Raw genomic sequence first — 13133 nt, 5'->3', positions numbered from 1 at the left:
TTTCTCCAAACATACAGAAAAGAAACTCTCCCCTTTTCACTATTAGATGAATGAATTCACCTAAAGAAAATATTACAGCAGTTATATCATTTTATGACCTCTCATGGATTTGAGATGCTCTGTTAATCCTCGATTAGTAATCAGGTTAGTGAGTAATATGTCTAGTCACTGCATTTATTTTCCCATTTGCAAACAGCTTCAGTTCAACATTTTAATGTACTTAAAGATTAATAAAAAAAGCTTCTTTTAGTTAATAACTTGGAATGGGAGCTAGTGTTTTCAGATGTTGAAATCTAACTTTCTCTATATAAACCGTGCAAACCTATGGAGACTTCTTCACTGTTCTGCAATTTACATCCATCAATGTATCACAACGAAGTATCAACTAGCATGTCAAGACTTAAACTTCAAATATAAAAACATACTAATACAAAGAAGGGAAAAAGCCTTTGAAAATGCTAAATATAAAATGAGCTTGACACTGGAACATGCTTTGTACCATCTTTCCATTAATATAAATTTGATTGCTTCTGCTTCAACTAATACCGCTTTTCCCCTTGGTGGGGACTAACCAGAACAGCCTCCCTGCCTTTTAGCATAGCAGGAATAAAAGCAGGTCAAGTTACACCGTTAATCCAGCAGATGTAGGTCAGTTTAGGATAAATATTGGAGCAAATGGAAAATACCAGAGTGCCTACTACAACTGCTGCTGTGAACTAATTTGGCCTTCTTCTCTTCAGAGCTGTCAGTCAGTCACAGTTGTGGAGTTTCCTGTGCTGAACTTGAAAAGCCAGAGTTTTAACACTTAGACGGGTCAGTACAGCTGCATCAGCCTATTCAGCATCTGTCCAAAGTGGCAATAATACAATGCATTAGATACTGATAATATCCAGAAAAGTGTAACTGTTATCATGGGGGGAGGGGGGTCACAAATTATTTTTGCATATGACAGCATACTCAAGTTATTGTAGCTAAGATTTGCAACTGAATTACCATGATTAGAATAATTAATAAATATCGTGGTATATAAGAAAATATAACTAGAATATTTTCATGTCTAACCTAAGGATAGTCTCTCACCCTAACCTTCCCATCCAACAAAGGCGATGATAAGTTAGTCAAACTGTTGATAGAAAGATGATGATAGAGGGACTATCAAAGCCGTGCAGACTATCATTATATTGCATATGACATATGCACTGTTTCACAAATAACCTAAAGCTTCCCAACTGCATTCACAGAACAAGGAATAAGCTGGAGAGGAGTTGAATAATAGCTCTTTATGTGTCCAAAACTTACACAGAGAAACCTTCAGCTCTAAGAGCTTTAGGGATTCAAACTGAAAAATACTGACTATACACTAATTTTTCTGAAAGAGAAGAGCAGCTTCTTATGAACAGCTAATGTTCTTTAATAGCTATGTAAGAAAAGGAGAATCCTAAACTGAGTATTAAAAGATTGTATGAAGAATAAACGTGAGCATTTACAGTAATGTAAAGTTATATTAAAAGTGATTTGCTGCTACTTACAATGTGACAGCTATAAAAGCTGTCACACTCTCCCAAAAACCATTTGATTGAACTAGGAGCAGTAAATACAACTCAACTCGTGGTCAGGAAGAAAGGGTCTTTCCCTCAAAAATCCCAAACTTAGCAGACACCAAACACTCCTGAGCAAGCCTCACGGACACGAAGATCTCTGGTTTGCAAATAAAAGGACAGCAAAGGACATAAGTATGATGTTATTCTTCACATTTACAGATGTTAGGTAAAGGACTACAAGTAGGCAGACACTGTTAAAAGAAGAAACGAGTCCTCCAGCCATCTACAACAACTACCTACATTATTCACTAAATCCTTTCTGCCCATTTCAAGTTCTCTGTATTAAAAGTCATACATCTAAGATATTAGTATTAAAGAGAGCACTGGGAAAATGCAATACACAGCATCCAGTGTGAGCACTCTCCTTTGTTATTGAAATAAATGTTCTCTGTTTCTTCCTCTCCCCCCTTAAAATCCTATTATGATAGCATGCTATGTATTGACATTTAAAGCACCCATCCCGAGCTTACTGAGCATTAACATAAGAGGAATTGTAAACATTCAGACTTTGTCTTTTTCATTTTTAAAATGAAGGGAAAAGATGCTGAAATAGGTTAATAAAAAAACAAAACAAAAAAACACCAACACATTAAGAACCCTTGCAAAGACACCCCCATTTATTTCTGAAAATACTCAATTATTTTCAAAATGCTTTACCTGTGTAGAAAGATAAGTTGCTCAAGGGCAGATTGTTGAAAGAAATAATGATTTTACATTTTACTTCTTAGCACTGGAATTTGACATTTGCCTTTCTTCCTTTCAAACACACCTAAAAACACTAATTGGGAAGAAGGGATATACTCATTAAGATCATACTTAATATTGATGCAATCCCAAAGGAAAATCATATTAAACTGTCTAATCATTTTATCATTCTACATTTGTTTTGGAATGTGTATTGTAAAACCTACATCAGTGGCATTCTCTCTAGAGAAGACCTTCCATTGTTCTGAGAGTGCCTAACAGAATTAGCTTGCCATTAGATTCGTGTTTTAAAACAAAATTGAAGTACTCCTTTCTCTTGGAGAAGGCATTAAGACAAAGAAAGCACCTTCAATTTCTACTTTTTAAATATTAGATGAGGGGGAATCATTGTGCTAACACAGTCAACCATGCTCTGGTTATACTGCTGTTCTCTTGGCAGCTACCTGATGTCCGTGTCTTAACCACAGAGTTATCAGTTACTTAATCACCATTTGTGATGCATAAGGAAAAAAATTCCACTTCAATCCAATCTTGACTTTTACAGAGCAATATTAAAATAATACCCTTAATCATTGGCACTAGATGATCTTAAGGTCCTTCACAACCCTAACTGTACTATGATTTGATGAATCACATCCAACAAACTTGGTCAGTTGCAGGATCAGGCCAGAGTAATCGGAAAGGTAATTATGAGAATTAAGGTTTCTATAATAAAAAACTATGGCTTACAGACATTTACTTTACATTATAATGGAGTTGCAACTGACAATTAAGTACATTTCAAAGCAGAGAGATATTCGCTGGTTTACAATCCTGAAACAAGCTTAAAATAAAACAAAACCAAGAACTAACAAGCGAGTACACAAGAAACATTTGTTTCAGTGGAGGTGCTTCTGTTGATCAACATTTCCATGGAGTTACTTCTTCAGTGAGAAAATTCAAAACCATTTATTGATGAACTGCTGACAGAAACTTAATATTTTGTGTGCGAGAATGATAAAGATTGTAAAAGTGAGCAATCTCTATTCATGTATTCCTTCGGAAAGCTGTATGACATCATCAATAGGAATCTGGACTGTTTATTTACCTCATATTCTAAAACTGAACATTAACTGCTGTATGATAACTATAAATAAAATGACATTAAGAAAGCAAGCAAAAGAATTCATAAAGTATGAACTAACCTGAAATCTGAGCAACAAAATAAGTCTACCAAGCCATAGTTAAATTGACAGAAGTCATATAAAGGCAGCCACCACCAAGCAGACTAATACATTTTATGTTTCAATTTATACATAAAAGATCCAAAATAAAGATCATGTCAAAACTACTGTCTTCTAGTCTGTAATCATCTATACCCTCCAAGAATTTAGAGAATTACAACAACATGCCTTTGACTTTCTGTATACCATATTAGTGTAACAAACCTTAGCTGTCAGGACAATCCCTATGCTTTTAGCATCAGGTTGCCAAGGTCTTGCTACCAGAAGTCCTACTGAATATTCAAAACAGAATCTAGGTACACAAGTTAATATACAACAGCTTCATCTTAAGTCAACTCAGACAATCTGAGAAGTAGCCATTTGCATTATTTGCTCATTAATTTCATATTTCATTATGGTGTGGGTTTGGGCTAGTTTTTTTTTTGTTAATTCTGCTTGTAATAGATCTGGGCTTATGAGGGGGGGAAAAAAATGTCTCACCCATAAGCAATTACCTGTCTTCATTGATTTTCTGCATCAGTGATCACCATTTCAGACAAATTAAAGCGTCCCTACATTATTTTCATTAGTACACAGGTTGCAAGCATTCAAAGCATCTGAAGAAACCATGTTGAGAAGATTTGCCTGGCGTTGGCAGAGAACTGAAAGCAGATCATTTGCTACCACATACAGCACTATCCAGTGTCTTCTCAGGAGCAGAGCACATTAAGGCATTAGATGCCATTTGCATTATCACACAGCAGGGGGCTACAGCAGCTACAATTCCAGGATAATCTTAACCCATATCTCTATCCTGTCAATCCAACAAAACTGTTTTTAATATTAGAGTTTCCCACAGGATAACTCTTTATGGTAAAGAGCTTACTTTTCAGGTTGCACGAAAACAGCTCAGGTGCTGTACTCCAGTTATTCTAAAGATATGCTGTCCCCCAACTACTAAATTTTGTTTAAGGAAAGTTAAACTCAAGAAGCAGAAAGAATCAAAATGAAACAAAAAAAAGTAAGGCTGACTGTAAACATATCTAACAGTTTAACCCCTCGGGACACCATTTAAGTACTCCCAAATCATTACAGTGCACAAGCTAAGGCAACAGCAGCCAGAGATCCTACTATTTTCACAGCAAACGCTGGAGAGGGCAGAGCAGACTAATATCATACCCGAACTCAGCTGACAAACTGCTTCTCAGCTCAACATGCTATTACTCCCTCTTCCACCTCCATCGCTTCCTTTTCACAGCAAGCAGTTGACACTGGGTTCTTTTACTCCTTGCTTGCCTCGTTTCCGAAAGGGCTGCTTGCTGTTAATGTTATTCCATGCACAAGCTGAGAAGCATTATTCTGTGCCCTCTTGCCTCAGCTGATGCTTCATCAATACTCAGGACAGATTCCTTAAGCAAGCCTCTCCACAGATCATGCCAGAAAGGAACACTTCCATCCAGGCCACATGTCAGCTTGACTTTTTGTCACCTTGGCTTTAAACTTAATTAGCTTCAGTTTCACTAACAGGAACCATCCATAGTTACAATCCAGAAATGCTTCGAATCCTCAGAACAAAGATCTTATTCACACACAGAGCTGACAAAAAACCTGCATGTCCTATGGCCCACAAACAGAAAATCAGAGAAACCTTAACAAATCCATCGAGCCACTTCACCACGCCATTTGGGGAAGCAAAGCAAACCAATAGGGAAAAAAAAAATCCCACTTCTAAATGCAGGTATAAAGCTGCCAACAAAAAATGTGCCTGATATGGTAACTGTGTCTACTAGTTGTGCCAAAATAAATGGCAGAAACTGCAGAAACAACATTTGTGCTGTAGGACTATAAGGGGGACCAAAAACATGTGACATTCTGTTATCTGTGGTCGCTATTCAGGGAACTCTTCTCCTAGCAAACATTTACTCATCATCTTCTCCAATATCCCTTACCTTAAGAGAACAGGGTGGTAGAACTTACTTCCTCACACTCCTGTCTGAAGGCTACAGGTTCTTTGTATCTCCTCCCCCCTTTTTTCCCCCCCAGTAGTGCTCAGCAAAAGGGGCCTTGTGAAGCAGCACTGCTGAAGTGCAGTATACAGGAGCCTAAGGGTTTCCGACTGAAATTTTAATCAGGAGCTGAAAAATAATTCTGTGGGAAACTGAAAAGGGAGAGGTGCTTTACAGACACAGAGGGCAAGCTGGGTAACAGGTTAAGCATCGCCTTTCCCCATCTGCCAGGACAGGCCCAATCTGGTTATTTTCACATAGCCACAGTCGGATTTGTATTACACCCCTTTCCTCGCAACATGTTTTTTACCTGATGCAGTTCACGGAGTTACGTTTTGCCTGGCACACTCCCTGAACTGCTGTGAAAGGCATCACTGTTTTTAATCACTGGTTTACTCTCCCAACTGCGATGTGCTGAATGCAGCTGATTGCATCTTAGGGAAGATCAAATCCTCCTCCTCCAGCAACAGCCCCGATTTTATTGGTGACAGAAAGTCAGTCCAGACGCTTCCCACCACCACCCCCCTTCTTCCTTCGCAGGGCAATGAATCGACAATTCACAGGGAATGCAAAAGGCAGAGAGGAGCCAACCCCCAGGTGCAGCCCGCCGCACATGCCCCAATAAATAATCTTGTATAGCACCAACACAGCAGCTCCTTGTGCAGTGACGTACAGGACAACTCAAACATCGGCAAAGAATACAAATAGTCTTGGGCGGTGGAACTGCCCGCTGCTGCCGTTGCCGAAAGCGCTCGCCCCCCTTCACCCCTCCTCGACCGGTAACTTCCTCGGGACGCCGGAGGCTAGTCGTGTGTGATTCGGGCCCCACGGCGGCTGCCTTTGCTCCCGCTACGGGCTGGCAGCCGCTGCTCCCTCCGGAGACCGCCCGACACATGACGGAGCCGAGGGAAACGCGAGATATATTAAACTTGACGCGGATGACACGGCCGAGGCGAGAGGGGGGAGAAATAGAAGAGAAAAGCATTAATCTTACATGGGCACTTAGTTTAATCGTCTCTTCGCTTCTCCCTCCATAAGTCGCACGCCGAGCGAGGGAATCAGAGACGCACCACCCGCCGATCCCCCGATACCCCCATAGCCACCCCGAAGCCCGGCCGCCGCTATCCCGCCGCCGCAGGGGTGGCAAACTCCGGGCGGCAGCGCGGCGTAGCAGGCTCGGCCGTCGGTTCAGCTCCCCCCCCAAGCGGGAGAGCTCCGAGGGAAACCCCGCAGGCAGCCGCCGCGGTCCAGCGGCACCCCAGCAGCGTGCGGCAGGTTTCCCTCCGCTGCGGCCGCCGCCACGTTTGACTTGTACGGATAACGTTAATTAAGGGAGAGCGGCAGCCCGGCGGTGGGGAGGAGGGAGGGGGAAATACATTCAGTCTGGAAACTAGCCGCAGGATGAGCCGCCCGGAGCAGGATGCTGAAGGGATCCGCTCATCCGATTACCCTACGTACACATTCCATACCGCACACAGAGGCGCATTCCCGGCGGCGGCGCAAGCGAAACACGGGCCCCCCAACCCCCCCTCCGCCGCCGGGGAGGCACGGCTGGAGCCCGCACGTTTTCCTGGGATGCTGTTGCAGCGCACCGGGTGCTGCTGCTTCTGCGGCCGCACTCGCACTTTCGGAGGCACGCTTGCGGCGGGCGAGCAGGGAGGTGAAAGGGTGGCTACAGGGGATGGCGAGCGACCGGTGACAGGCGGGGAGGACGGAGGGGGCAGGAAGAAGCCGGCCAAGGAAGGGCAGTAAGGGTTAACGGCCGTGCGGCGCGTTCGCGCTGGATAGCGCTACCCGGGAGGGAGACTGGGGGCGCCCGGGGAGAGGAGGGCGGCTGGGAGGAAGCGGGTCAGCGGGGAGGAGGATGGGCGGGGGGGGCTGGGATGCCCCGGGCCGCGGCGATACCCCCCGGGGTCCCTCCCTCCCTCTTTCTCTCCCTCCCTCCTCGCGCGGGGCAGGGGTGGGGAGGAGGCGGTACCTTGTACGAGGATCCCGCAGAGGCTGTAGAAGCGCAGGAGCGCTCCGGGCTTCAGCCGCATCCTGGGGGCTCCCCTCGGGCTGGGTGGGCGCCAGGCACGCAGATCCGCAGCCTCTCGCCGCTCCGCTCTCCGGGCGCTTCCTTCCCCCCGCAGGAGCCGCCGCCGCCGCCGCCTCCTCCGCCGCAGTGTCTCCCTCGCTGTATCCAGTGGGGTGAGGAGGAGGAGGAGGAGGAGGAGGACCAGGGTCGCGGGGGTGGATTGGGGAGGGAGGAGGACGAGGAGGGGGGGGAAAGCAGCTCTCCCCGCTGGCTCCCGAGCTGCGAGGCAGGTTCAGGTTCCCCCCGCCGAGCGGTGCCGGGTGCCCCCGCTGGCTCCCCTCGCCGCTGCCGGCGCGCCCGTGTGCCCGTCCCGTCGCGGTGCGGGGAGCTGCGGTGGCGCGGGGAAGCTGCTCCGCTCCGCGCCGCTTCCCGGCTGGAGACACAAGGGCAATCACCGCTTGCGAGGCTCCCGTGCCTTAGCCCCGCCCCTTTATGCCTTGAGGCCCGCCCCTCGCCCCGCCCCCGGCGCCACACCCAGGCCCTCCCTGTGCCGTGGCCACGCCCCTGACACCGCCTTGGCCACGCCCCCCACGGCACGGCCCGCCACTCAGGTGGGTGCGTGACGGACACCTGAGGCGATCCAATAGGATGTGCCCGGGCGCGGCTGGACAGCCAATGGGACGGTGACGGAGGAGGCTCAAGGCGCCCGGTTACAAAACAAACGAGCGCTCCGCAGCGCCTTCATCCGCGAGCTGGCGGCCGGACCCTGAGTGACAGCAGTGCGGACCAATCGCGAGGAGACATAGCGGCTCTCCAGCCAATAGGCGGTGAGTGACGAGCGGGGGGTGTGGCCGGGCGGCGGGGCGCTGTCCAGGCTCGGTACTGAAGTGGCGGCCGGCGGCACGGGTCTGGCCCGCAGCGGCAGCGGTGCCTTCGGGGAGGAGGCAGAAGGCCCAGGGAGAGCGGCGCTCCCCGCTGCCGCACCGGGGCTGCGGGGCGATTCCCCCCGCCCGGGGGAGGAGGGAGCGGCAGTGTCCCTCAGCGTTAACACCCGTAGCGCTGCTGGAGAGCCCCGGCCGCGGCGGAGCGCTGAGCCGCCTCCCTGCGCGGCGAGGCCAAGCCGGGCGGGGCCCGCCGCGGACAGCGTGGCGGGAGGGAGAGGAGAGCGGGCGAGCGATCCCCATCCTGGCGGCACGGGAGGGAGCTGGTCCCGGAGCCCGCATGCAGGCGAGACCGTGGATCTGGGGCGTCAGCGCGAATGCGGCGTCTCGGCGGCTGCCTCGGGTTATGGGGTTGCTCGGGCTGCCACCGGCTGCGGGCCGCCACCGGCTTCTCCGCAACGCCGGCAGGGAAAAACGGGGCCGGCGGCACAGGCTGCGGGAAGGACCCAGCCGGTTTGCTCCCTGCCTGGCACGGGAGGCGCAGAGCTCCTTCTCATCTCTCTGCTTCTCTTCGCATCTCCCTGTAAGCAGCAAAAAGCTTGGCTGAGTCGCCTGTATCTGCTGAATTAGCCTTCACAGTAGCAAGACCATCAGTGAGGTGCCCAGACTGGCAGTAAAGAACTTTTGATGGTGTTGCCTGACCTCGCAATGGCTTGGAGAAAGTTGTTTTACGTGAAGGCTTTCTTTGTGAAAGTTTGTAGCTTTCAGCTAGTAGTCCTGAGTTGCCTGTGGTCTAAAAGATAAGGTAGGCAATCCAAGATGGCAGGCTACTTCTGCATATTTGCCTTTGTGGTGTTTAGCATCCACCTTTTGCCAAAGTCTCTTAGTGAAACCCGAATGCCTTATTTTTAAGTTGCTGGGTCTGCCTGTAAACAACTATAGAGCAAATTGTGTTGCCTTATATCAGAGAAAGCAGGATTCCCCTGTGCCCAAATGCATGTAATTATCAGGTGTTTCTCCACTTCTGGTTCCATGCTTTTTCTGTTGAGATTTGCTCTCCAACAGGATGCAGTATGTTTTGCACAGTATCTCTCTCAATTCCCATATTGATGTCCCATTCTTTAACACCAAAGAGCTTTACTGAGATAAACAAGATGAAATATTCTTACCTATAGCAGGGGTTAGCTCTTTAAAAGCTCATTTCTCTGGAGGGTGAATGGTCTCAGATCATTAAAGATGTGCTAACAGTTGCCAGCTTCACCTTAAAGATCTTGCACTGGAGTGGGATCTGGGAAGTTACTTATTCTGCAGTCATATCTTCCACTTTGTTCGTTAGCAAATGATGATTATGCCTAGCAACAGCTGAGACTGCATCAGGAATTTACACTGAGTTCCCCCTATCTCCAAGAGATGTCTACGCATGGTACAGAATCAAATCACAGAGCTGCATTTTAAAGTGCTGTCGTTTGTATGAGTTTGTAGCCAATGAACATGGCACACATCTTCAGGTCTTTAGTATGTTACTTGACCACTACCAAAGAGGTTGCACTGGAATGTCCCCTGGGAGAGGGAAGTCTGGGAAGTCTGTCTGGTGGATGAGTAGATACTGGCGTGATTTGTTTTTTATTGCTATGGAAAAATACAGAGTAGCAAAGGTTCTACCACTGTTGTTAGGGTTCAGTGCATGTAAATCAGTAATGAACAGGGAATGAGTCTCAAAATGTTTTAGAAGCCTTACAAAAAGGAACAATGGATCATTTCTAAAGCAGCACTAAAAATGTCAACAGATGCTCAAAACTTGCATTTTTGGGGGTTGGGGGAGGAAATTAAAAAAGTAATTCTGACAGAATAACTAATTTAAACCCTTCACTAAAGCAGGACTGTAATCCACCCTGAAGTCTTTTGCATTAATTATAATAACTGACAGCTCTGTACTTTTGACAAAACATACTTTTGATTGTAGTCTTGTTCCGGGAAGCATTATAGGAGAAATACAAACGTCTTCCCATCTTAGCAATTAGAAACTGTGAAAAGAGGTTCCCCAGCAGATGTAGGAATGAAGCACCTATCTGGACATCAAAGGGGTTCAAGTCTTTGCCACATTGGTATGTTGGGAAAAGCTGATGTTTCAGAGACACCAGGTAATGTTTTCTTCCCAGAACGCAGTAATATCACACCCTATGTTAGAAGCATAACCAGAAATGCCAGTTCCCACCATTCTCTTCTGGCTCAGGTGGTTCTGAAATGAGATAGCAACAGGTTGGTAGAAGACTGGTTCATGGAGGTGGGGTTAGCATTACTCCTCTTCAGATGCTATAAATCTTTCCTAAATACTACAAAATTAAACCTGAGATTCAAACCCTGCCAATAAACAACTGCAGTGGAGTATCAAGAGGTCTTTATGCTGTATATGCTGAAGTGACTTTTCTGTCTGTTTTTCAAAAAGAAAAAAACATCCCTGCCAGAAGCCCCTGACTTATTTGGCCAACTGTATCTCTGAAAAACTGATTATTAATATCATTAGAACTGCCAGACATGATGTCATATTTCTCCTGATTAATGCAGCTATGTTAATTTGACATCTTATGTAAATGTAATATGATGCCTTGTGACACTCAGTGGCAGCTCACATCTAAAACCAATATAAATGGAACATAACTGAGTAATTGATCTGTGGAGCTGAAGCTCATATACAGAATGGCCAGAAGCTTCATTACTTCCAGAGCAAATGGGCAACAGGGACCCTTCAGGAAATACACTTCAGAACAGAGGAAAAAGCAAAACCCTAAAATATCAACAGGAGGTAATGCTGAAAACCAGATGCAGTAGGTAAACGTTTTATCAGAACCAGAAAAAAGTTCCTCTGCATAACCTAGATACCCGTCGAGGTGGTGCTTACAATTAATCCTAATGCTAAACAGAGCAAAAGAATCTAATCTCCAAGAATGACTCTGAAAGAGTCTGCAAGTTTTTCCTCTCTGAACTGGTAAACAGCAAATTGTCCAGCTTCCCCTATGCTTTAAGTATAGACCTTATATTACATTGTCCTACCTCACAATGTTTTCTATGCTTCTGTTAACTCGAGAGCTAACAAACCCTTAATGTAGCAAAGCAGCTAGCTTTCTTAATTGTTTCCTCAGTTATTTCCTTTCCATGCTTTTCTAGTGGCATAGATTTCACATGTGTAGCCCTGACAAGGCACCTCAGGTCGCCAACCACCTCATGTCCTCATCTACCACATGCTCTGTCAATTTGCTTGCACTTGTTTTTTTTCCTGATCAACAAGACTTTGGGCTTCTCTCTCAAAAACTCTACTCCACCTCCTCTAGAAGGAGCCATCTGCATTGTATTGGGTCAGTCTACCTCTAGACTTTATCGTGAAAGACAAACAAAATCTGAAGGGATAATCATGTTTTAATTATGCTCATTGATAGCACCAGTGATCAGTGATCAGGGTGTTGGAATGATATCTGAGGAAGGCTTATTGACCTGACAAAACATTGTGGTTCTGTTGAATTCACCAAAGAGGGGAAGATGTAGAAGGAATTTAAGGAGATACAAACTCCCAGTATTACAAGCTGTGAAACATAGCTCTAGAAACACTTGTGTTCTATAATGCACATTTTTAAGTAGGTTGTATAATCCAGAGGGTGGTGAAGAAGTAGTCAAAATATTATTACAGAGTTACAACAAAAAAAAAAAAAAAGCCCCATGGGAAATAAGGTATGGAGAAAGCAAGCTGGTAGTGACAGATGTTAGAGACAGATTCTATCCCAAGTTGCAATACCACTAAACACTCGCGATCATATCTAAAATAGTAATTTGGAAAGTGAGACTTATTAACATGGGTCAATACAAAAATCTCGTGACAAAAGCCCCCATGCAGCTGCCACCTAATACTGAAGAAATACCTGGTTGGATGACAGCCATCCTTGCAGTAACAAGGCCTTAATTCTTACATTCACCCCCTCCTTCCTGATAGAGGCAGCATGAGTTCCCATGGGTGGAGGGTCCCTCTCCAGAAGGCAGCACATACCATCACAGGCAGTGCATTTCCCTGCCAGTGCACTGTTACAGGCCTTCGTGGACCTGAACTCCATGTCTATGCATTTTCCATTAGTCCTTGCCACACTTCAACAGCTGGAACAGACGAGTTGGGTTTTGTTTGGTTTGGGTGAGAAATTTCACGTGGTGGAGGTGAGTTGCTGTTGTTTTAAATGATGTAGGTTTGCTTGAAGCTGATTCGTAAGAAAAAAAGAAAAATTGGATAACATTTACTTACCAGATGCCAGCAAAAATGCACTGGTTTGAACAAATACTGTAACTACTAATTTAGTTAAATCTATCCAACTGTGAAAATATATTGGCGTGAATAAAAATATATAGACATGAAACGCATTGCACTTTTTTTTGTTTGAAAAAAATTGGCTTCAGTAAAGAGCAATTGAAGTTTGAAAATATGCTCCTAAGAAGAAATGTGTTCATTTCCATAAAGCATATTGGTGTGTAAATATACAGTATGTATCGGTTCCAGAGCAATATTATGAATTCAGTGAAATTCTGTTCGGTGCTAGTTAGTAAGATGAACCAAGTAAAAGGAATTGGATGCTGCAATTACTACATATAAAATATGTGTGGGATGAAGTCCCATTTATAAAGCAATTATAACTCTGAGATATTTCACTGGCTTTTGGAGGAGAAAAAAGTGTATAAAACAACAC

General features: G+C 45.5%; 1 protein-coding gene across 3 annotated transcripts in view; it reads right to left on the bottom strand.

The window, feature by feature from the left end:
- The window catches only part of CADM2 (cell adhesion molecule 2), a 625008-nt gene extending 617010 nt beyond the window's left edge, over nucleotides 1–7998 (bottom strand). For 2 of the 3 annotated variants that reach the window (XM_057410465.1, XM_057410464.1), the window contains exon 1: nucleotides 7493–7997. In XM_057410465.1, coding sequence (XP_057266448.1) covers nucleotides 7493–7553 — 61 coding nt within the window. In that variant the 5' untranslated portion in view covers nucleotides 7554–7997. Of the gene's footprint in view, nucleotides 1–7492 lie in introns of all 3 variants that reach the window. The other variant, XM_057410463.1, reaches the window with a different exon arrangement.
- Between the last annotated feature and the right edge of the window lie 5135 nt (nucleotides 7999–13133).

This window comes from Pezoporus wallicus, unplaced genomic scaffold (genome assembly GCF_028554395.1).
Source record: "Pezoporus wallicus isolate ANWC-B61680 ecotype Strahan unplaced genomic scaffold, APGP_CSIRO_Pwel_v1 contig_229, whole genome shotgun sequence".
Classification (NCBI taxonomy): Eukaryota; Metazoa; Chordata; class Aves; order Psittaciformes; family Psittacidae; genus Pezoporus; species Pezoporus wallicus.
The sequence above is the reverse complement of the archived record's forward strand: the minus strand, read 5'-3'. Positions and strand labels throughout refer to the sequence as shown.